This window comes from Anser anser (genome assembly GCF_964211835.1).
Source record: "Anser anser genome assembly, chromosome: 1".
Lineage (NCBI taxonomy): Eukaryota > Metazoa > Chordata > Aves > Anseriformes > Anatidae > Anser > Anser anser.
In genome coordinates this window covers 137,682,725-137,708,422 of record NC_139720.1, presented here as the reverse complement: position 1 = coordinate 137,708,422, position 25,698 = coordinate 137,682,725, and the positions used below count along the sequence as shown (strand labels likewise).

The window sequence follows — 25,698 nt, the reverse complement described above, 5'->3', positions numbered from 1 at the left end:
TGGGGAGCAGAGTAAAGAGTAAAAGTTGAGTGTCATCATATTTAATTGCAGAGGCAGAAATCTGCCTTTGACTCCCTCCATTACACCTTGTAATCCTTAACATATCTGGCAATATCAGGGACATATGGTTGTGAAGAACCAGCAGCAATAGCAGAGGTGAACCTAGAGGAGATATGGCGGGGCCAAGCTGAGCATTTTCACTGTTTCCCTTAATACGTTATTCTGGGGACTTAAAGGCACTAATGTCGGCTTTCCCCAGATACACTGCACAGCTCCAAGGACAACACCATTGAAAAGGTACTGCGAGTATGGAGGCAGCTAAAGTAATTGAGAGGAATGCTAAAAAAAATATTGAATAATTGCCCAGACCGAACCCCAAAGCTTTTAAGGTTCACTCCACCTTACTAAGCGGTTTTGCTCTCAGGGAGTTGTTAAACTAACCTTCACCTCCCAAGGGTGACAATCTATCTCCTCTCCGTCTTCTCTGCGAGTCCCTTTTCCCTTCTCTGTCACAGTGGTGCAGTACATTAACTTTCAAATTATCCTTGAACTGTCCTGCCATTTTGGAAAACAGCGTGCCTATGAGATCCTTGTCCTGTACGCTGCAGAGAGGTGATTTCACCCATTTAACCCACCAGGGAGGGAGAGGCTGAATAGCAGAAACACCCATATATCAAATATCTTCAAACATATTAAAGTTTTGAACTAGTTCAGAAACACTTTGCGCTATTAAATCATTAATCATTATTAACAATGCATTGCTAAAACCATTAATTCCTTTTAGACAAGGAGTTTAACATTGTGACACATAAAGTAGCTACATTTAATTTCCCTGAATACATCAAAGTCTGGCATTACCTCTGTGATAGCAGTCACACAATGTTATTATTCTTCAAAAACCAATGAACCATAAAAATATTTAATTAGATGGAATGAAGTTACACCAATAAATGGAAAATTAAAATTTTCCAAAGCTGACGTCCCAACTTAAATATTTCTTCATTACTGGTTGCAAGAATGTATTGGGATCACCTATGGCCTGCAATATGGGTAAAATGCTTGCTGCACATGAACTAAAACACTGTCCTTTGGACTGGTGAGAAAATTGGTCTTCTAATCTAATAGCTCGTTTGTTTTTTGTTTGTTTTTCTTGTTTTAATTAATTTATAGTATTCAAGATATGGGCCTTCACTGGTACACTGATTTTCCAGGCCAGCAAGTCAATTTTTGCAATTAATGCTAATTGCTGCAAAAGCAAGAAATCATTTGGCAAAACAGAAAATCCTTTTGCACTTACGGAGAAAGATTTCTGCAAAGAAGGACTGAAATACCCTCATGTGGATGAATTAAGCATTTGAATACTTATCATCTAATTATAGGCAAGAAGACCTGGAAACCTGAAGCAGGAAGAACACTTTTAACTGAATTCAACAGTGCACTGTGGTTGGTATTGACTTCCACCAAGGGAACGTGATTTATCTTGCAAATAGAGCCAGAAAAAGCAATAAAAGTCATTGTGGGGCAGCTGTTTTAACAATACCACTCAAACAAAAATATATATTCCCCAAATGAAATAAAATCTACAATAACATGTATCTGTCTTCTTGTCTGAAAGAATCTTTTATGATTACACTTTCTGTAGTTTTCAGAGTTTTATTAAGCAGCAGTCCAATAACACAGCTCTTTATATGTAACTGTGAAAGACTTCTGTACTGACTAAAATGAATTAACGAATAAAAGGGAAATATTTAAAATCACTCCTACTTCCTCTTACAACTTTTCTTTATTACTTAAAGAATTGGAAATAAAGAATACTACTATGCTGCTCCTGTGCTACATCAGCTTCACGTTTGCTTTTGCATGAATTGAAGATATTGTGCATTCCATAAGCTCTTCCAATCAGAAAGAATTAAGAAACTACTAGTGATGGATCAATCATGAAAAGGCACAGGAGGAAGCAACTGTGAAGTTATCAAAAAGAGTTGTGAAAAAAATGTTGTCTCTTTAAACCATTCTTAGGAAAACAAACAAGCAAAGAAACAAACAAACAAACAAAAAAAAACACCACCACCACAACCTGTTCTAAATAAATGGCCATCTTAAAAAAAAAAAAAAAAAGTCATTTGAAACAAATGGACATACTTTAACAGGATGACTTAGAAATTAAAGGTTTGCAGTTTCACATTGATCAACATTATACTTCAAAATATGAATGAGAGCATACTGTTAAGGATAATTACAAACAAATTAGAAATAAAATATCCCGAAATCAATGATTTTGGTCTGAAAAATAGATTCATATTTTCCAAAATAATTTGACATTTTAACTTCTCGTGTCTGCTATTTGCAGACAATATTTCCAAAATCTCTTCAATATTTATGGGATGTGATCCTCAGCTTTCTGCCCAAACTGAGTTGCAACTTTATCTACCAACATCACATTAACTCAAGAAGAGATGAAGGACACTATTTAAGAGCGGGAGGCCTCCAGACACTTTGCTGGACAGATTTTCCCAGCAGCATGTGACACCTTCTGTGTGACACCCTTACGAACCGCCTCACACGAGGAGATGAACTGGAGCTGCCTCGCCTCCCCAGCACCCTCCCAGGTCCTGCACAGAGCTGTTTGTCCTATTTTTCACCAGCACACATGTGGCAGCTGGGGATTTTTGCAATTTCTGTCACTTAAATCTCTGTTGTCTCTGACATGATTCATGCACCAAGGCTATGGGGAAAAAACACAGAAATTATCTGGGACTGTACCAGCTTCGGAGTTACAAAAAAGTGTCAGTTTCTTTCACAGTAACAGAGCAGAGGAAAGATAGCAGAAAAAAGTGTGACTAACTGTTCCTGAATATACAGGAGATGTGAACCAGAAAAGGAGCTGTGTTACTATGGCTGGGGAGTTCATAAATCTGTGATTCACAGCATTACAGGGCCCATTTGGCATGCAAAAAGAAGGGATGATGAAAGGAATAGTTAGTCATGGAGAAAAAGCTAGACAGAACACACAAAGATGCTAACCCCTGGGAAAGGGAGCATATGCAAGCACGACCGACAGCCTGGGAAAGGGAGTAAAGCCTTTTTCTGTTAATTTCCCAAAAGTTCCTTCTTACTTTGGTAGGTGGAGAACTTGAAAGAGTGCCCTCCCCCTCCCAGCCTGGTAAGAGCACCATGAACTCCAGTGCCTTGTTCAAGCCCATCTCAAGTGGACGGGATGGCACAATGTTCTTCAAACTTCTGCCAAAAACAGATGTCCATATTCTGTCATGCCCATATTTTTTTCTTCTCTCACTTTAGAAAGTATTATATTAAGCAGGCATAAGAGGAGAAAAGGAGATAAAAGCTATGCTGCTCTACTTTTGGGGTGCAGTGTGTACGACCATCAGCACGCAGTTGCTTAGATCACCGCTGCTGAAATGCCTGCAGATAGCGTTTCTGTTAAACTTTCACCTCCTTGAAAACAGTAGTGTTCGAAGTAGGGATGAAGGAGAATGATTTGCCTTAGGGATGCCCTTGTCGACTCATGTGATTCCTGTTGAAAATGGTCTGGATCTAAAAGACCACAAAGGCGTTTGATGTTCTTCATATATCCTTCAGCAAAAGAACCGGGAGAACAGTCATTGCTCTTGTGCGTTTGCATTTTCAATAACATACATGAAACAAGCTATGCCCTGCCAGTTTGGAACAAGCTCTGTCCTGCCTTGATGTACCCATGCTGTGTCTCTTTTACTGGTGTGTGTGGGAAGAGGATGGGCGGGAAGGAGGGAAAATGACACTCACAGGGGAGTAATAGGACTGGGGTTGAGGGGAGAAGGCAAGCAGAAGAGAAATGGAGAGCATCAAATGAACTGTTGCACAGAAATTAGACACAAATAAAGAGAAAAAGGATGAGATAGGGAGGGAAAAGGCAACGGAGAGAAAAAAATCTGAAAAGACAGAGGTGAAGATGAAACTGCAAACACAGAAGTCAAGCAGGCAGGCACAAAGAGAGAGAGAAAAAGAGGAAGAAAAATAAGTGAACATGCAAGGAAAATCAAGGAACATTTAAATTAACACTCACACCAAAAAGAAGTTGAAAAGAGAAACATGGGATAAGTCAGACTAGTAAGATGGCAGAAAACAAAGAGGAAACATGGAAGACAGTAGCAAAAGCTGCATTTAATGCTTTTTCTTAGTAAGACCTTTTGACAAGTATTTGTTGTGATGTGGCCCTGTGGTCACTGTGATATGGATGACTTCTGGCTTCAGACCAGAACTCTGAGCAGCAGGTGCAAGTAAGGTAAGTTGGGAGTGATGGCCACAACTGTGACTGTCATCCCAGGCTCTCCTGAGTGGGAGAATGATCACAAAGAAAATCCAAGGTAAAGCACCTCAGTTTACTTTCTCCTTCATTTCTCCTTCAAGAATCCTTCTGTCTATCCTTCTCTGCTGTATTCGATGGATGGATCCCTCCTCTGCTACCATTACTCACCTCCAGTTTGGACACTAGCCCAACCAAAATCTAGGAATAATGGGACAACAGTATGGTAAACAATTCAGTCTGCTGCCACGGGTAACTTCTCCAGCAGAGTACAGCCCCCTTTCTCTACTGTGAATGAACGGCTCCAAATCATTTGGCTGCCTTCCTGTGAGGTTAGGACTACACATCAGTCAGGGAACATAAACCGGAGTTGTGAAGTGAATTACAGCCAACTCAAAATAAGGAAAAAGCCAGTACAATTTTTTTAGGAAGATTCCACATTCACGAGAGCTACAAAAATGAGGGATTCTGTCACTAGGAAACCGTGGCAGTCCACTGTTGTATCACAGTGCTTGCCTCGGGTGTCCTTACTGCATCTATCAGAGCTCTTAAATGCTATTCTGAATCACAAGGCATCTCCAAGGCTTCACAGTGTCAGTGACGCCTGTGTATGGCACCCTGCAACAGTTCTCCAGTGCTGCTAAACCACCTACTCACACTATAGGCATGTACCTGAATACACAAGCAATCTCTGATTTTAGCAGCACCGTTTATGAGACAACTAACTATACAGCCGTGTCAGGGCTTATCTGCACCTAGGTTAAAAAATAACAGGAGTGTCTTCTTCCGCCTGAACCAAGAAGAGTCCACAGCCCGCTCTGGAAGCCAGTGGAGTTCCTGATGCCTGGGGGAGCAAGTACCACTGCCACTGCTGCCCCTGAGCAACTCAGAGCATCCACATGACAAAGAGCACATAAAATCAGCCAGACTCTGTCCTATTCTGTGTCTGTTATGCCAATAAAGTTGAAATGCAACAGGGCAGGATTTGACAAAAAAACTGCAGGTAAGTCTCAACAGCATATATATTTTTTCTTTCCATAAGATTGGTCACATTCAAGCTCAACCCGAACTTTTTAAATTGAAATGCTTCTGGTTCCTTTATAGTATGAGCTAATAAGAATGAATCACAGATAAGGACAATCCTAAACTAAAGAGGCAAAGTACAAAGCTTTGCTATGATCGGGAAACTACTGTTATCTAGAGTCACAGAACAGCCACATTTAATTTTGCATTCCGCTCTTTACCCCAAAGAAATACTAATTACACTCCCCTTAGTCCCCTTGTGTGGTGCCATCCAACATGCACATCAGAAACAATGAATATATACATCAACTGAAGAGTAAGGATAATTTCCTGTGGTTGTTTTACAAGCAAGAGATTAAACTGCTACTACCCTGCAGAGTTTAAACAATGTGTTTGTAATAAAACTGATGCCATACTATGTAATCAGAAGTCAAACAGAAAGTTTGGCATGCTTAATGCAGCATTCATATGTAAAATGTGTGCAGTGGAAACAGCCCAGCCCTCTAATTTCAGTCTCTGTTCCAAAATGAAACCTCGGGCCAGGTGCCTCTAAGTACCTGCTGAAGTCCCTGTCAAAGGACCAAAAATTTCTGCAGGGGAATTATGCAAAACACTGATTTCCCTTGAGCAAGCAGCAACTCTTTGAAGGCCAGCAGAAGGGGGACTCAATTTGAGCCCGCTAGCAAGCGTGTCACTTCCATCTGTTAACTGTACGTGGAAAGTTTAAAATTTATCATCTAAATTATACTGCTCGTTCCTCAACTAGTTAAACGATCTACACAGATCCTGTATGACACCAGAGATATCTACCACAGCATTTGATGTGTTGGTCATGTTACAAACATCCCACAGATATCCACCCATGGTGGACGGGCAGAATATGGCCACACAGCCCTGCGGACCTTGCTGGGCCACAAGCAAAGCATTGGGATCTCGATGAACTTCCCATTCTTCATTCCCTCGGGGAAGCACAGAGGGTGACCCAGGCAAGAAGCTGGGCTCGAGCATTTCCAGTGCCTCACCGGGCTGGCCTGTGGGGGCCAGGGAGGACAGCAGGTGAGGCTGGAGAAGGACCATGGTGGAGGAGGGGGAATGAGAGACCAGAAGTGGTATGGGACAAGGCGGAGGGACGGGAGGATGGAGCTGGTGCCAGCTGGCAGGGCTGCCCGAGAGGGAAAAGTGGCAGACAGGGCGTGGGCTGGGCGAAGCTGCCAGCAGGCAGGCAGGCATGGCCCGGCGGCCCCGCCTGAGCCCGGCCCTGCCAGAGCCCAGCCAGAGCCCGCTCAGAGAACATCCCTGATGTGCCCCTGGGGCCCCGGGCACACGCGGCCCCGTGAGGGCATCCACAGACATCCACTGTGCCCAATCGATGAAAGGATCAGGTCCTCAGTGCCTGCATGCCCCAAGAGGTCACTCAGTTGAGGGTGAAGCCTGTTAGCGATCACCCCTCCATTTTAAAACAGTTCCCAGTTGCTCAGAGTCTCCCGGATTAAGCAATGAGGAGTCCAGACTGCACCACAGCCATCACGGTGTGATCATCAGAAAGGAAGCAAGGCTTTCAAGGCTCAGAGTAAGAGACCGCAAGCTTTGTTCAAGATCCAAACAACTGCCTGAGAAGCACCATTATTAAAAAAAAAAAAAAAGTCATCAAAAAAACCCACAATTTAATCAGTACACACCCTTACTGCAGATCAGTGAACAGCCAAAATGGATCAGTACCTGCTTTGTAAGTCGTTCAGGTGCAATTTGCCTACATAATGGGTGGCTGATGAGACAGTGACGATCCTAGCGTTGTGACTGTGCGTTCCTGATTGCTTCAGCGTATCCAAGAGGAGGTTAGTCAACAGGAAGTGTCCCAAGTAATTCAAGCCGAAGTGCTCCTCAAACCCATCCTCTGTCTTCCTTTCAGGGACCAGCATCACCCCAGCTGGAGGAGAGAGTAGAGGGAAAACCAGATGATTTATTGCAGAGAAGAAGCGAGATAGAAGGAGCACGGATCTCCTGCTGCACAGTGTAAACATGGCATTTAGAGCAATGAATGGCTGGTGATGGCATGTGAAGTGTAAAGCTGACACTGACTGATTCCTGCCGAGAAAAATGTGAAAATCCCCACTTCCACTCCTTTAGCCAGAAAACAGGTAGACTGTCTCTCCCTCCCTGCCAGGTTGTGAGGATAGATGAAAAGTGTGAAAAGTGGTCTGAAGACATTAAAAGCCGATTTAACCCTCTGCTGCCAAGCCAGAATCCAATGCTGCAGATCCACAACAACAGTAAATCTACCAAGAGGATGTGGGAACTGGGTGATCCCAACAACACTACTTCCATCAAAGAGCTCGGAGGAGTGGAGGCAAGACCAGGCTAAGTGTCAGATCTTTTCTCCCAGATAGCTTTCTGCTGAGCCCTGGCTGAAGTTTAAAGATCTGTTGAGTCTTTGTCTGAAATCTGCAACTTCTATCTCACTGGTGTGGGTGAGAAAAGATGCAGTAAATTTACCCAATATATATTAATCACTATGTTTACATGCAGCTGCATATTGAAACAACTTTTTGACTGCTTATTTTGGCAATATTTTTGCATATATTTCTACAAACCACAATTTTCTCGCTCACTGCCTAAAATAAGCATCCACATCCCTCACATACACTGTTGATTTCAGCATCTTGCAGAGAATCCTGTGCTAACATACGAACTATACCATGTACTGAAGCTGTGTGGTGGTGTAGTGGGTTTACGTGGCAAGGTTTTGGTAGCAGGGGGCCATAGGGGTGGCTTCTGTGAGGAGAATATAGAAGCTGCCCCATGTTAGATAAGAGACCCGCTGCTGACCACAGCTGGGCCAATAAGCGATGCTGTTTGCGCCTCTGTGAGAGCATATTTAAGAAAGGGAAAAAAAGACCTGCAGCCTCGCAGTAGCTGGGAGAGTGAGAGGAGTGAGGAACAGCCTTGCAGGTGCCAAGGTCAGTGAAGAAGGAGGGGGAGAGGTGCTCCAGGCACAGAGCAGAAGTCCCCTGCGGCCTGTGGTGAGGACCATGGTGAAGCAGGCTGTCCCCCTGCAGCCCATGGAGTACCACGGTGGAGCAGGGTTCCACGCTGCAGCCTGTGGAGACCACGGTGGAGCAGGTGGACCTGCACTGACGGAGGCTGCAGCCTGTGGAGGACCCCCGCTGGAGCATATTTTGGGCCAGACCTGGAGCCCATGGAGAAGAGCCCACGCAGGAGCAGGTGACCTGGCAGGAGCTGCTGCCTTTGGGGGATCCAGGTTGGAGCAGTTTGCTCCTGAGGGATGGACCCCGTGGTACGGACCCATATCTGGAGCAGTTCTTGAAGAGCTGCTGCCTGTTGGAAGCCCACGCAGGATCAGTTCGGGAAGGACTGCATCCCGTGGGAGGGACCCCACAGCACAGGGGACAAGAGTGACTGAGAAGGAGCAGCGGCGAAGAAGTGCTACAGACTGACCACAACCCCCATTCCCCCATTCCCCTGTGCCGCTCGGGGGAAGGAGGTGGAAGAGGGCGGATGGAGGGAAGGCGTTTTTGTTTTCTTTCCTTTGTTTCTCACTTCTCTAGCTTGTTAGTAATAAGCAGTAAATCTTGCTATCTCCCTATGCTGAGTCTATTTTGCCTGTCACTATAATTGTTGAGTGATCTCCCTGTCCTTATCTCAACCCTTGAGCACTTTGCATTGTATTTGCTCCCCTTCCCCTTCAAGGAGGGGGAGTGAGAGAGCGGCTGAGGTGGAGCTCGGCCACCCACCTGAGTAAAACCACCACAGGTGGTTATCTATCCCACTTGACTGTAATGTGGATTCGAATGTTATAAATTATTCTTGTTTTATTAAAATTTAATTATCATACAAGTGGACCTGACCTTTGTAATTTAAATGCAGCTCATAGAGGATAACGTTGCAGGCCAGTTGTCTTCTCTCTAAAACACATGAATATGATACAGCGGAAAGGCCCACTCTGCATACGGATATAAAAGGATCTCAGCTTCATCCTCACACTACTTCATGGGTCCATTAAAAACTTTAACTTTCCATTGCTTGACATCAGACCAATGATGGCACATTAAATTCCCACTGTAAATTACACATGCTGTGTGTCTGCATCTCTCCTTCTTTAGGAGGGTCCAGCCATCAGATAGCTCTGCTTTGCTACTGCTGCTCAGATTGAACAGGTTACATTTTCATGATCTTTTTAGCATGGTTAACATATATAGCTTCACCCAGAAATTCACCGATGGGCTTACTACTGCTTAATGGGCACAGACATCAAAAATAGTTAGCCCCGTGTGGAAACACAGTCCAGAGCGAAACGGGGCATTTCGTAGGAGATCAGACATGGTACTGTTTGTGGAGACTGCTGTGTTATACAGTCAGGGAATAGAAAGTATGAAAGAGCATAAAAGGTTGGAAAACAGCAATGTTGAAAGGACACAGAGAAATTGTGTAAAACACATCAGATGGAAAAGAAAATGTAGGTGAGGAAGGGAGCAGAAGACAACTGGAAAAGCAGAGTGAGTAAAGGGAAGGAAGGAGAGAAGACAGAGGACAGAAGACAAAATGGTAAGAGAGCAAGTAAAAGGTTTGGGTATAACACAGCACACTCACATGCAGAGAAACTAAGACTGAACGTGAGCAAAGCCCTTCCTCCACTCTGCTGGCTGATGAAATGAATGAGTGAAACACAATTCAGATTACACGCCTGGCCTTTACACAAGCTCCGACTGGTGTATCTCTGTCATCACAGTCACTTTCCCAGGTCCCTCAGAATGACAGCAGAACCCAGTCACCGGACGCGGTGTCTCTGCATGACAAATCTCATCTTTAATAATGGAAAGACACAAATTAGAGGGTGTCTGTCTGGGTGTCCCGTTGTATTCTCTTTCCTTGGCAGCACTTTTTCTGATGTGTGGTGCAACTGCTCACATAGCTGGAGAATGAAAAAGACTTCAATTTTCCTCCATAATCTGCATATGCAGCATACAATGACATCCAGAACAGTGGCCCAGACTAAACACTGGCATGAAGATTACAAATGGACAGAAATGTAAGATAAGTTCTGCTGTGATGTGGAGCTTTCTTGTTTTCTGGGACATGGAGAAGAGGGAAAGGGTGGGAGGGACAACAAACCACAAGCACCCAGACCAAGTCTCAGTCAGCTAGATTGCGAGTTTTAGCAGAGACGGGGTTTGGCATGAGCTGTTGGAGGGCAGATGGGAACATTACTGCATCTTTGAGCACAGGGGTGGGTACAAGGAAATGATTTGCATCTCTCTAGGGCTCATCCTGCCTTCCAAAGCTCTAAAACTTGGAAAAGGTGGGAGGGAGCAGTTTGCAAGAGGTATATTTGCAGCAACACTGATCAAATGGCAGTCCAAGAAAGGAACAAGAACATAAAGCAGCCCTTGCACAGCTAAGCAGATTGTGATCCCCAACTGCTGCTTCTTCATCTGCCTGGGCTGCTGCCGGGCTTGCTGTAGGCCTCCCCATACACACACACACTTCTACCAGCTGAGTCAGAGGAATTTGTCCAGTGAGAAGAGAAGTGCCCTAGATGGCTGCTACAGCCCTTCAGCTTTGCATCATAACCAGGAGGCAAAGTCGGACAGGCTGTCACTGCTCCCTCTGGCCTACGTTGTACCAACTGCCCCCACAACCCCTGGAGAGGTGTGGGATTTCCAGAGCACATACAGGCTCTGCCCTCCACCCCAATTAGTTTCCACCATCTGTGCTGCACTTCCTGGGAGCAGAAAACAGACCTGAGATCAGGTCATGAGATGGAAAAAAGTTACGTTCATGCAATGTACAGCTGTTAAAATACATTCCCTAAAATTGTCCTGGTCATTCTTCGAGAGCTTCCTCTGAGCAGAAATGTGGTCGAGTCCTTGAGCAAGCACAATCATCCCTGCTTGGATTTCTTGCTGTTACAATTCCCCTTTTGTCTTCAACAGCTGGTCAAATACTATTAATCCAATAATATTTTTGAAAGACAGAGATTTTTTTAAAGGCTTTCATCTTTGAAGTGGTTCATGTCAAGGCTTTCAAAAAATGTTGCCCTGCAATTTGAAGGCACTTTCTCCTTTTAGTTGAGGAAAAGCCATTTTAATTCCCTGAGAGTGAGTGTGCAAAGCAATACCCAATGGGCAACTGAACCCAGTTGCTTTTCTGACAAAAGCAAATGTAGCAACAAAACCTTTTTTTTTTTTTAATTATTAACTCCCTAACATTCAGTAGGTACTAAAAGTGGCATGCTATTGATTTCTTTTTGTCCAGAAACACCATCAGCTTTACTCAAGGGCCTGGAAGGGTAACTCAGAAAGTGAAAGCTGATTCTATTTTTAATTCTTTCAATTAATCCAATAGTATTTGATATGTTAAAAAATATCTATTTTTTCATCTTACCTCTTCGCTGTAAACCAAGAATGGTTTTGCTGATTCTTCTGGCATGGAATACTACCCAATATTTGTCTGATTTTAATTACCATTAGTCAGTCTCCTCATTTTTTTGGAGCACATGTGAAATTTGAAGTGGCAGCATACAGGCCATTAACGTCAAACACCTCAGTTCTGATACAACTCTCTTATAGCTCTTTCTTCAGATTTATCTAGATTGTTTTCAGACAAAAAAAGTGTCACTGATGGCAGCATGGCATTAGAAAATGAATTTATAAGCAAGATGAAAATGATTAGCTGTTATTGAAATGTTCAGGGAAAAGTCTGACAGTGTGCATGTATAAAACTGCCTAAATGACACATTGATGTGTGATTTTGCAACTACGCTGAGTGATTGTTCTTATTACAAAGTAATACATTCCAGTGTGCCACAGTTATTTATGTATTGTAATTTGTTCAAATTACACACATTTTAATTAGCTATAACAAATTAAAAAATATATCTTTTTTATTATTTATTATTATTATTCTTATGAGTAGGCAGTGGAGAACAGAAGGTATTTTTCTCTCAAAGAATGAATACACCTCAAGAAAACTGTCTTTGTAATCATTCATCTATTATGATTGTTTATAAAAGTTTCCAGTGAAGCTCTTTGGGATCCATCAATGAACTATTCTTATGTGATTTTAAAAGCGTAATGAATCTGATATGGCACACAACATAGCTAAAAAGTTTATGAGCGATGGAAGTATGACAGGCCAGGCGCATACCGTATTCTTATTGGATTATATAGGAGGATTTGTACCGTGCCTGCCTGTACTGCAGATGAGGGTAATAACTTCTGTAATTCTTGTACCTGCAGCTGCACAGAACATACTTCAACTATATTATACATTTAAAAATACAAGTGTTTCTCCCGTTTAGATTTATTTACAGTGAGCTACTTGGAGGTTGTAAAGGTATTTCTCTCAAAAACACTTTAAATAAACGAAAGAAAACACAGGCAAGATTTAAAAACTCTGCTCCAGATGTATAATCAAAATGCCGTCCTTCCCAGGCAGGCTCATGGAGCTAGGTTTGGAGGCAGTGCTGGCTTTTTATCCCCAGCAACACAGAGGATAGGCAGGCAATGCAAGAGTTCAGTTGTATACACAATACCTTCACAGCAGGAGATGAACCTATATAACCACATTCACCTATTTTTTGCTGTTGGCAAGAGATATATACCATACCAAAAAAAGTTCCAGAAGGAATAAATAAATAGAGAGGGGTACTCAAATCAAAGTGCAAAGCCTTTTCTATATACAGGCTTTGTGTTTCCCCCCCCCAACGAGTGCTGGCACAAAGGGCAGCACACCCCACATAGCAGACATCCCAAATTGCTCTGCTTTGCACATGCATGCACCAAAAGATCTACCAGTAGGTCTGCCTAGCTATATTATAGCGTAGCCCACTTCTCTCCTAAATAGGAGCAGTTATAACGGAGTGAACATCTTAATAACTGCATAGCTGCTTCAACTAGTTTGTTCCACCTCGTTCAGTTGTGCCGTTATTCCAGAATATGCCCACCCTGCAGTTCCCTCCTGGCTAGTGAGCAATGAGAAGGTGCAATGCCTTATTAGAAGAACTGCCCTCAGAGGCTCTTACTGGAGACACAACTGTACTGACCTAACAGCTTTTGACTTTTATGCCTTGTCTGGGCTGCAGAAAGGTGAATTTACAGCACTGTTACAAAACACTGCTTGCTAAAAACACTCTTACTAAGTCTGTAACACAGAGCCCAGCACATCTGCTGGTATCTCACAGAAGCCCTCTGAGTCTAGACGGGACCACACACACACAGGAGCCAGATTAACAGTATATGAAAACTGAAAAAGAAAAAAAAAAATCCAAAGATTTAAAAACAAAAAAAAATTAAGCTTGATACAGTGTGGAGGGTCTTGTTGTGGAGCTTGATTCTAGTGTGGAGGGTCTTGTGTAGGCAGTTTTCATTATTGCACTTCCTAGTATCCTGGAGCTCTGTGTATATGTATATATGTGTGTGTGTACATATGTACAGTTTTCTAAAGAAAACTTGGAGCAAGCAGAAGGAAAGCAAGGAATTTTATGCTATGGCAAAATGGCAAACCTAGATGGCACTTAGAGACCACGTCAGTGGATTTGACCCTCAGAGAGATGCAAGGATATCTGTATAGCATCCGGGGTGGGACAGTGTCCCCTGTGTAGACCTTCCCCAGAGAGGACTGAACACCGTGGAAGCAGGTTTGATAAACAGCCTCTTAATACTGAGCCCTGGGCTGCAGAGGAGAGCTGTCTCCAGCAGCTTTGGTCCCTCCTCCCAGAAAAGGAGCCTCCCTGCATTCCCCTCCCTCTCCTATACCCAAAATCAGGTGACCCAACTCCGATCTTATCGGGAACAGTACATGTGCAGGAGGGAGGGGAGAGGTTCAGCCCCAGACATGCATATCAGTTTCATCTGCCTCGGTTCTTTCCCGCAAACAGTAAATTTGCTGTCCCTAATTTTCTTACCCAGACACCCTAGCTCCTTTATGCCTGGATCCTACAAGATATGGTTCTCTTATGGGGCTGGGAGGGTCCCAGCACCTTCCCTATCCTTGGTTCAGTTTCCATCATCATTGACACAGGGGTAGATGGGAATTAATTTCTGCAAGCTATTTGTCTAGTTTGAGGCTAGACTGAAGAGAGAGATTATAATAATGTCCCCGCTGGGGGAAATAGTTTTTTTGCCTGTGAAACATCAGTAAATCCACACACACACAAAAAGAGATCAGTGAAGAATTCCCATACTGCAAGAAAAGGATCTATCAGTTGGTGTGCAACAGAGATTCTAGTCCTCAAAATAAGGACTCAGTTCTCATGAATTATGTGGCGTCTAATCACTTGCAAACTGACTGAGACCTATCCTATAGCTGAGACATTAAATTGCCTCGCTTCATCCTTACTACCAACCCCAGCTTTCTCCCTACTACTTGCTCTCTTATGCATTTCTTGCTATTGAGTAAGAATTTATGCTACATTCATAGTTTAATTCTATGTCTTTCAATCACAAAACACAAATGTACTGCCAAGTTTTCCCCCGTCCTAAAGGTTCCCAGCTGACTGTCCTATTCCCCCCATCAGCTCTTTACTCAATCTTCTGCTGTCTCTCCCATTTAACATCCCAGTATGACTGCTCTAAACCCTCACATCTTCAGTCACCTCTCTTCTATTTTAGTTCTCTAAACCTTGTCTTCTTGTATAAATCTCTCTCCCTTGGAAGTTGAAGGTTTTTTTTCCCATCTGCCTTCAAACTGGGCTTCTCCCTGCTCCACACTGCAGGTTTTGTCCTCATGCCCAAAAACACAACAGCCAGCACTTACAGAGAGATGTGGTCACTAGCAATGTGGGGTCACCAGCAGCATCAGCTCACCAGCTCTGTCTGATGAGGCATTTAGGCATTACTTGAAATCACATCCCACCTTCATAGCCATGTCCCAGCTCCAAATCAAGATAAAACCCGGACACCCACTACCTTCCACCCACCTCTCCCCTCCCCACAGCCTCCTTTTCATGGGACAGAAACTTGGCACAGAGATCAGAGAGCAGCCAGGCTCCCAGTCTGGACAACAGAGAGACGAGAAGTTGAAGCAAGCCACAGTGACCATCTCCACCACAGCTCTGAGATAGCCATGGAGAAGAGGGAACGCTGGTGCCCAGCATCAGTGCTGGTGCCTTTGCCTGCACATGGTGTTTTCTGCAGGGGCTCTGGGTTGTGATGCTAGGGGAAAGACCAGCTCAGTCCCAAGTCAGGACATGCTTGGTACAGGCAAAACCTTTAGATATTTTAATGTGAAAGATGTTTTCCAAACTGGATTGCTTAACAGGCTTCTGTCTCGACACAGAATGGGAATGTTCTAGTGGTGCTGAAAGGTTCATCCATCTCTGACACCAAGGCAGCACCTTGCCGGCATTCAAGTCCTCATTCCAAACTACAATCACACAAGAACAACTTTTTTAAAGAAACTTGCCATCATTTTTGACATCATAAAAAACAAAGATTTATTTTTTTTACCATTCTTGGAAAAAGATAAACTCCTTTATCTGGCATTACAAATATTAAATTAAAAATAATTTAGTCTAAGGCAGATAGTTGGCATGAAAAGTTTTAGACCAAACATTAAAAGTTTGGCTAACTAGTAAGGAAATAGAGATTGAGTAATGTCTACTGCTAGTGCTCCTGGACTCGCCTATAATGCCTACACGGGAGAAGTGGACTGTAATAGCTGCGCCCACAGAGATAAAGCAAAGCATCTTTCCAGTGATGACAAACTCTTAGCCTATCAGTAGGTTAAACGGAACAAAAAAGGAAAAATGCAGACAATCCACATTCAAGGACAATGAGAGCAACAACGCAGTCTTGGTAGGTTCAGCATAAAACCGAATGGGTTATAATAACTCCGTAAGAACAGATTCACTTTTTGAATCAATGTCATGTTGCTCCGTAGTGAATATATGAGTTCCCTGGAAAATAAGTCAGTTACAAAAATATACATATGATCCATAACTGAGGTTTGTTTTTGTACTAAAATCAGAGCATTCATAATTGGGCCTGACTGGGAATAAAACAAAAACAAAACAAAACAAAATCTTTGTTTCCTAAAAGCATGCTCAGTAAGTGTTTTTTTATTTGTGTTGGCACAATAGTGAGTTATCACCCTCAAAAACAGAATATAGGAAAGTCAATCAAAGCTTTTTCATTCAGTAGGAAGTTCTCTTAGAAGTAAAATATCTTGTTTTGCAATCTTTCTAAAAAATATTTTTACCTAAAAGCTATGAAAAGATTAGGCAAGAATAAACCATGGCTTGTTCCTGCCTCTCAGTAAAGCCAGTGGCAAATGTCCCACACACTTACATAGAACCGGTTGGGTTTCCTAATCCATCAATAGCTGAATTATTGTATCTGTCTTCCACTGATAAAAAATTCACATTCAGGACATAAAAGCAAGTGGGTCAAGAACCTACAGCATGTGGAGCCTGAGATATTTCCCTTTTCATAAAATGTCTGATATCCCAGGCAAAGAAAAAGCTTTGGAAACAATTAGAAAGACATAAAAGATAATATCAAACAAAAGTGATGATTTTCATGAATGAAATCCTTACAGTTTGACAGCTGGAAGTAGCCTAAAGTTGCTCTTCCAACATATTACTTAATCAAATAAAAACTAAGCCTTTTATAAGAAATCTGCTATCTTTATAGTGGATACATATTCTGGCAGACAACAATGCTGTTCAAGTATAATAACAGCTCTAGCTGATGACTGCTGCTAAAAATGTGGGCACTGAGTAAATGTCAGCATTGCACAACCATCGGTGGCTCCGAACAAGCTGGGCTGGGCACGGTAGGCAGGATCACGGAGCTCTGACACATGTGCCCAGACAAGTTGCTTCCAGTACCCAAGGCACCAAATACCTGTAATGCACAGTGTGCAAACAGCCAGCCTCCCCATAATTTCCAGTCGCCTCTCTAATAAAGATACCTCTGCTGAAAAAAATCAACTAAATGCCGTATGCCATCACTGGGTTTGTTCAAAAGAACTGCCTCTCAGAGTATCTTCTAATTTTAGAACAAATTAATATTGCATGTTACTTTCTTTACGACTCTTCTCGTTTTGCCCATCATCCACGGAATATCTACTTGAAACCAATCTCCCCTCTACTTCAAACTACCTTTTCCAGCTCTAAACACCTCCCAGAGGCCCAGCTCTCCCACGATGGCTACTATCGGTCAACCATTACATACAGGTAAAGGGCCAGCTGCCCTTCTGTTCATCCTCCTCTCTTTCTCCTTGTTCTCCCTCTTTGTCCTCCCCTCTCTCTCCTTTTTCACCTCAGCTTGGCTTAAATATTTCTCTGGTTTGTCTTCAGGGAAGCATAAAGATGAAAAATGGCCCTGTAATCAAGACAATGGAATGAGATTCATGAGAGATCAGTTCCTGAATTCACCACAGCCTCTTGTATAACTGGAGGAAGAGCATTATTTTTGTTGTAATCCAAGTTCCACTGGAGTCAACCTCCTCACTAACTTTAACTCAAGGCCTTCTCCAGTGAATTTCCACTTCTTTGGGAATGTTTTTTCTTCGCTCCATTTTATAGTCTGTTTAGCCTGCAGCTGCTACCGACAGGGGAGCTGGCTCTTACCTAATCCAGTGGGACAGGATCTTTTCTGGATCCCACTGCTATAACGTAAGTAAATGTGGTTAAACATAGCCAATGAATAATACCTGTGAATAGCTATGTACCTATAAAACTGTTTGCATTTGTTATATCCACTTGTTCCCACCCCTCAAATCTCACAGTTCTTCTGAAGATTTGATCCTAGAAATACTTAAAAATGAATAATTTAATATGTGATCAAGCATGACAGCATCCACAGGACTTCTCCAGGCAAAGGATTATGGCTGGACTGCACGTGGCTGAACTGACTGTAGGTAACACAAAGAAATATATTGATATTTCACATGCTTACCTACAGATATAGCTTTTATTGTGCCCTAGGAATTGAAGAAATAAGCTTATAGAGACCTATTCATTCTATCAAGAGAGAGAGATTTCTCAGATGATCCACAATTTATGGAGTATGATCCTCTGAACTAGCCAGCAGTTCAGAATTATTGATTTTAAATTGGCTCAGATAGGTTTCAACCTGAAATATATTAAATGTAATCTGCCTATATAGGCTAATAATATACTGAAATCTCTAAACTCTTTTTCTGCATCTGTGTGCATGCCAAGGCATATACTAAATGTAGTTTTCTCTCAGTCCTTTCCTATCCTGCAGCCAAAACCACAAGCCCTTCAGTAAACTGCAACAGAGAAGGTAGTTGCTATTTCATTTTTAGCGAATTAGACGATGTACGTTTGGTACCCATAGCTATTCTTTTATCGGTAAAGATGTTGTGATTTTGGTGTTATCTCTCTTGGTTTTAAGATCATAAAGTATTGCAAAGAACACATACATTAAAGCATTATCTAAAAGATACTGAGAAACATTTCTAGCACACAGAGAAAACAATTGACTTCAAGTTAGAAAAAATCTCTCTAGCATTAATCAGTGACTGCTGTTTATGGAATTTTACAAAGTGTTTTACATCTGTTCCTTGTGCAGTTTGTGAAGACAGAAGACTTTTTAATACATCTTAACTATGATACTATTTTAATGACTGTATTAAATGGCTATGCTACTGTAGATTCTGTAGTATACTAAATGCTTTTCAACGGTACAAACATGCTGTCCTTTTCAAAAAATAAAAAATAAAAAATGGCATCCACTTGCAAATTAGTGGACTAGAATACACATTCTTCTGACCTTTTGTCAGAGTAAGTTGTACTGTATCTACCCTTCTGTGGCTCATAGTTTGACTATTTAGCTAACCTTTTTTTTTTAACTTTTTTTTTTCACAGAAAATGCATTATATTTTGGTGTCATAATTTTTTTCTCCTTTTACCACTGGCACATTATGTTTTTTAAAGAATGTTTATGTAATACCCTATTTGCGTCTTTAATACATTTTGTTTAATTTAAAAGACAAGAGCTGAGCATGCACATTACTGATGCAGAAAGCATAGTAATGGCACAACAGACCTTTATTTGTCAGCTGAAATCATGTGTGTATTCAACCAAATTTTTTTCTTTGAAATTAGAAATTAGAAAGTTAAATATATATGCTAAAAACATCTATAACAAAAAGAGAGGAGGTGACTTCAGTGCACTAATCTCCAGTTTGAAAGCTTAGACTTCTTAAAGTGCCTGAAGTGGTTGGATACGTAAACCTTACTGAAATTTTTGTGGCATCTGGGTGTCTAGCTCTAGCAGAATATTCTGCAACTCAGGAGTTTGCTATTATATTAATTTCCAGCTAGATCCTTGAGCCAGGCAAGTGATGGGGAGCAGATACATTTTTTTAAAAAATCACCAGTGATCTGGGAAACTGCTGAATTTCATAATGATCTTTGGTCAAACATGTAGTACTGATTATCTACCTAACACAGCAACTTGTGCCAAATCACCTATCTTTAATAATAATACCATCTTAATTTCATAGTTTGTATTATTTTATAATGTCAGAACTTTCCTCAATTCATCTTGAAATGATTGGCATTTTGTTAGATTCAGAAAAGCCCCCATCAAATATTATATACCTTTACATACATTCAGTATCCATACTCGTGGAGATATGATGTGGACAGACCACTAATATATAGACATAATTATATAGATCAATTTAAAATATTTTAATTTAAAGCAATTAAATAACACTAATGTAGTGTGAAAAGAAATGCAATGTAACAGTTCATGGTGTTTTTACATTAAATGTAATAAAAGAATACAATCCTTGATAATGAAGTCCTGGTCTTATGAAGACAGAGAGGAAATTTACTATTAGATTGCCAATCTTGGTATGATTCAGAAGTCACGGGGCCCACAAAAAATCGATTTTCAAAAACTAATAGAGATGTCCTATTAGCCCCAACAGACTTTGGGTCAGACTCTGAGAAGCATATGACTGCCTACAAATGCATTGTGCAGATGCCTGGCCTGCAGGCTCTTCCCCGTATGCTAGAAAACAAAAAATTCTTCTTCATATCAAGAACACTAGAGCTTCAAGATCTGTAAGAAATGATAAAGTATTGGGTGATAAGAAACCCACTATTCTAGATGCATACAGTGAGACAAAAGAAAATCCACCGTGTCATTATGGGATGTCCTCCAAGCACTCTAATGGCCATGCAAAGTGCCTTGCTATCGACAACAAAGTTTTCTGACAGAAAGCATACTCACTACTGATAACATGCCCAACAACTCATCCACATAAAACACTTTATTATCACAAGCCTTGTCCTCTCTCAGGGACCCAAGCTTGTTTCTAAGGGATCACACAAGGAAGGAAGTGGAGCTGACAACTGTCATGAGGTTTCTGAGTGAGTAGTGCCTCCAGCCCTGCGGTCCACGATGGACTGGATCTCGTTCCTTAGCACACTGCATAACAGTGAAGAAACTGGTTATAAAGAGAGAGAGAGAGAGAGAGAGAGGAAGGAAAGAGAAAAGGAAAAGCCTACCAGTTAACCCAAATGTCAGCATTTGTCTTGTATTTGCTCGGTACTGATGGAAAGCCAAGAGAAGATAAAAAGTTTTTTATGTTAGGCCATTGCTCCTCTATTAGGTATTTTCGTTTTCCTCTCATATACCAAGAGAGCACTTGGGCTTTCACTTTAAAACTAGTTACAAAACTGAATACCACAGATTATTTCCAAGAGCAAACATAAAGGACCATAAACTGGAGGAAAGAGCTTTTAGAGGTGGATGCTGGTGATATGCCAGGTAATGATCAGAGACTAACCTAATTATAGGGGAGTATTTACAGCAGCTTTGGATGTTATCAATTCTGTGATTCTGTTAAAGTTTCAGTAAAAAGCAGGCTTGGACCAACAATTTCAGTCTTGTTCCTAACAAGTTGTTTGTTGTTGTTTGTTTGTTTGTTTCAACAACCCAATTTTCTTTCCAACTTTTAAGTATTTGGTAACAATCATAAGTGAAATCAAATGCCTTTCTTGCAGGTCATGAAAATACAGACTGATTCAGGCAGATATTAGTCTCAAGCATCTTTCTTGAAAGAAGGTCTGGGTCTTTGGTCTTACGTTAAGCACATTATGAGAACTATTTGCATCTAAGTTAATTTATTGATTAAGAATATGCATTTAACTGCAATTTTATCTGTCCTGCTTCAGCAGCACATAGGACAGAACCAAGTCCTTTACTCAAGAGGGTGTCCGGCTGAGCTGTCATTGTAGCTCCATTGTTTCTCTCCTGAGCTGTCTCCAAACCCCCACTATACAGCCCTAGAAACTAGTGGACGGCAGGGGCTTCCTGATAGGTGCAGAGATATCAAAACCTTGTGTTCTACGAAGTGCTACATGTTCAAAATGCAGTTTGGTTCCCACCTGTGTAACAGTTTGCACTGTGCATCTTTAAAAGAAGGCGTATACAACTACATAGATTTTGCAACCAGGATTAAATATCCACAACCTTTAAGTATTTCACAATTAAAATAATAATGGTAGGCTTTATTTGACTAATGAAATAAAAATGAACACTTACTTGAACATTTCATTAATGTTTCATATCAATCAAGAAACAAAATACTCTTGATTTATTATTGCAGTATTTGCATTACTGAGAGATCTTTAAGGCATCAACAAATGTAACGAAATATTTTATTTGCAGCACGTTTGCCCTCACCTGGACTGAAACATTCATGGGAAAAGATAATGAACATGCATGCAAATAATGGGGAAAAGAAGAACAGCAGCAAATAACAGCAGAAAGCTTCTAAAAGAAGCCTAAATTGTTGCTGGCAGATTTTTCCCTAGTTAAATACACCAGTGAAAATTCCCCTTTAGGAAAATGCATACAGAGCATATAGGAAAATTATTGTATGGGCTGTTTTCCAAACATACGATGATTATAAAGCATAATTAGATGGCAAGTATGTGAATAACTAAGTTTAAATCCCTAAGAGTAATGAGATTCATTTGATAATTGTATGAATGCAAGATAAATGTCATCCTTTTAATTTGTTCTCTGATCACTGAGGATGCAGTTTGATGGACAACTTTACAGCAGCACCTTGATCTAAGCAGTGACTGCTCTAAGGTTACTTGGATAATTTGCTAGATTATATTTCAAATGGATTGACCCCCCCCCCCCCTCCAGCTCAACACACAGCAGGAACAAATGCATGCGTTCATACAAGGGAAATATAAAGGGAGGGAAAGCAAACAAAGGTGAAAGGGCAGGTTTTCTACAGCCATGAAGTACAGCTTTACTTTGATTTGCTTTTTTTTAAGGGATGCTCAGATTTTTCTGCTGTTACATGAGTTTTAGTGCTGGAAAGCTTAGAAACACAGCAGGCAGCAAGGCTTGCAATAACATCACAAGGAAGGGTGGCACCCAAGTGTTCCATCTGCTCAGCTGGTGCTCTCTCAAAATTGCAATTTAACCCCTAGAAAGACAACCCTGTCAAGGCAGCCATACTGTAACCTGCTGTATGGCTCAGGTAATCGATCTGAAACGTTTAAATGATAGGTGAGAGCCCCATTTGTCACTTCCTCCCCTGCAGATATGTAAAGAAGAAAATGGAACTCACCATTATTCACCAGGACATGGAGTGGACAATTCTTTGCTCGAAACTGCTGCACAAATTGCCGAATAGACTTCATGGAAGCCAAATCACAGTATAAAAACTCCACTGGAAGAGAAGAGGGGATGAACAAAAACAGATTTAAGACAGTTATAAAGCTTTAAAAATATACTTACATACATCAGCAAGGACTCCTGTGATAATGTCACCAAAAAAAAAAAGGGTAAACATTTTAAAACTCAGCTAGGCTTTTGCAAATTATTGGTAAAGCTGGCTGGTCTCAGAAGATTCCTTCTTTCTTCTCTTCCTTCCTCCATTTCTATTTTAAGCCATCGATTCTTCACACAGCAAACATGAGGAATGCTGCTCCCAGAGGGTGAAAAGGGGTTTCAAATGGAGCAAATATGTCCAAATCCCATTGCTTTTTCTATTGCTAGAGGGCCTGCAGCTCTCCAACACTGAGATGAAAAGACATGGAAGCTGAAAATTAAATGGCGAGAGGAGAAGCCACGTTGGGTGCCACTATGTTTCTTAGAGGATGACAAATATGGTGTTCCATGTTTTTTGTTGTTGTTGTTTTTCCAGATTATCTGCTGAATGTCTCAAAATACATTTAATACCATTATATTTTTATTTCCAAGAAAATAGATCTCTGATAAAAGCATCCTTTGTCCAAGGCATCAGTCAGCCATTGACCCTCATTCCAATGACAGAAAATTAATTTAAAAAGTAAAAATGAAAGCTTAACAAAATACCCCAATAATTTTAAACCCATCAGATCTGAAAATTCTTATCCTGCCTCAGTTCCTCAGCTTTCTCACCCCTGACTCTCAAAGCACCACTTCGTCTGCTTCCTTGCCTTAGGTGACAGCCATGACCGGAGTTATAATGTGCAAGCAAGGGGGGCTCCCCCACAACAGCAGTCACTATCCCTTACTACTAGTAAAGTAGTAAGAAATATGAAAGTCATACAAAACACACTCCCCTTGCTCACTGTGTCCTTGCAGGGCAAGCGCTTACTTCGATTTGATTTCACCAAACTCACTGTCTTTCTGAGCTGTGGCAGCCTCTGCCTGGCTCCCAGCATCATGTTGGCCACCGTGGCTGAGTACCGGGGCTCCCACCCTGCTTGACCTCCAGGTCCTTGCTGCATTGTTCCCCACCTCTTCTGCCCTCCCACCTCACTGCTGCCCCCCTTTGCTCCGTGGGAAGCAACAGCTACCCCTTCCTTGCACATGGCCTCCCCCACCTCCTCCTATAGAAGGAACAGGCTTTAAAGGAAGGGAAAATTAAATTTACACAGCTCTTCACACACATGCTAAAGAAAACGTTTCTTACAGGAACATTAAACTATTCAGTAACCAGGCTACAGTACAGGCTGTAAAAAGTGACCTTTCCTTGCTACTGTTTTCCCTGCTCCATCGGTGATGTTTACCAAATTGTTTCATCCTGTCACAATCAGGGCTGCAAGCTGTACCTATAATGCTTCTTTATAGTATGCCTGTGCAATATGGATTCAGGCGGGCCTGCAGGCACAATAGCAAGCTAAATAACAAGGCAATCACAGCTTTTATTAAAATCCTTTATAGAAGAGCATTTCCCTTGGTTCCCTTCAGTTTTACACAGTGCAGAGCTTTAATAATCCTTACACGTTTGGAATGGAGACAATATTAGCCCACAGAAATGATCTTAGTGAATTCGTATAAATTACTCAGTGGTTCTTTCCAGGAGAGAGGGGGAGAGTAGATTCCAGCTTAAAAACACTTTAAATACTTTTTTTTTTCTACATGGTTGTAAAGTCACACAATTTCAAGCACACTATCACATGAATAAGTCTGGATAATATCTTGAGTTCTCTATAGACCTTTAGGAGATCTGTAATTTTGCTTAATTTTACCCATGTCCTGCAACCAGAGGTGGCAAGGAAATGCAGAAGTTATTAACTCCTGTTAAAGAACAGAGTTGTTCAGGTTGTTCCTCCTGTGGCCTGTATCACTATAACCAGTCAGATACACAAAACCTGGTTTTACTAACTTATTAGTAACTAATGCAACAAGGAATGGAACGAAGACCTAAGTGAGTTTTTATCCTGACTGTGCATTTGCTCTGCTTCTCCGGGCAGCTCATCAGGGAAAGAGATAGGAAAGGGCTGATCAGCTTCTTATAAGGCAGTTCCTTACACCACCACTGGAGGAGTCCTTTTTAACACAAAATACTCATTGTGGTACAGAAGACATTGGGCTTCCATCAGCAGCAGTACATGGTGGCACAGAGCAGGGTCCAACCACATCTTCAGCACCTGTATGGACTGTGGCAACATCAGTCACTCTCCTGGTGTTTGCTAATGCCACTAAATGCACAAGGAAGGCAGGTGCCTGACAACATTCACTAAGCTAAATTTTAATTTCTTCCCTCATCAAAATTGTGCTTTTCTGTGTTGCCAACAACAACCCACACTGCGGTGAGATAGCCAGTATGGCAAGACAAGTGTTTTTCAGGCTGACCAGTACAACCTCATCCTTCCAAGAAGGTAACTTTTTGCTACACCTGTCCCATCTCCCCTCCTTTAATTTTGCAGTTTTGCAGCAAATGCTGTCTTTTGTTATGACTGTACAGTGACGAGGTTAATGGCATACTAGGGCTAGACTATCATTACTAAGCTTATTTACTTTCTTATTTGGGGAGTGTGTCATTGTATTCAGCATTTATAAAGCACTTTCCATCAAAAGATCAGAACCTGCTTTGGAAAGGAAAACAAACAAGCAAATCAACCCCAAATT

At 41.6% G+C, this 25,698-nt stretch overlaps 1 protein-coding gene across 1 annotated transcript in view; it reads right to left on the bottom strand.

The window, feature by feature from the left end:
- Positions 1–25,698, bottom strand: part of ZBED1 (zinc finger BED-type containing 1) — a 211,829-nt gene that overhangs the window by 38,766 nt on the left and 147,365 nt on the right. The window contains exons 4-5 of the mRNA XM_083802838.1: positions 22,925–23,026; positions 7,046–7,253 (exon numbers count right to left, since the gene is read on the bottom strand). Coding sequence (XP_083658964.1) covers positions 7,046–7,253; positions 22,925–23,026 — 310 coding nt within the window. The remainder of the gene's footprint in view (positions 1–7,045; positions 7,254–22,924; positions 23,027–25,698) is intronic.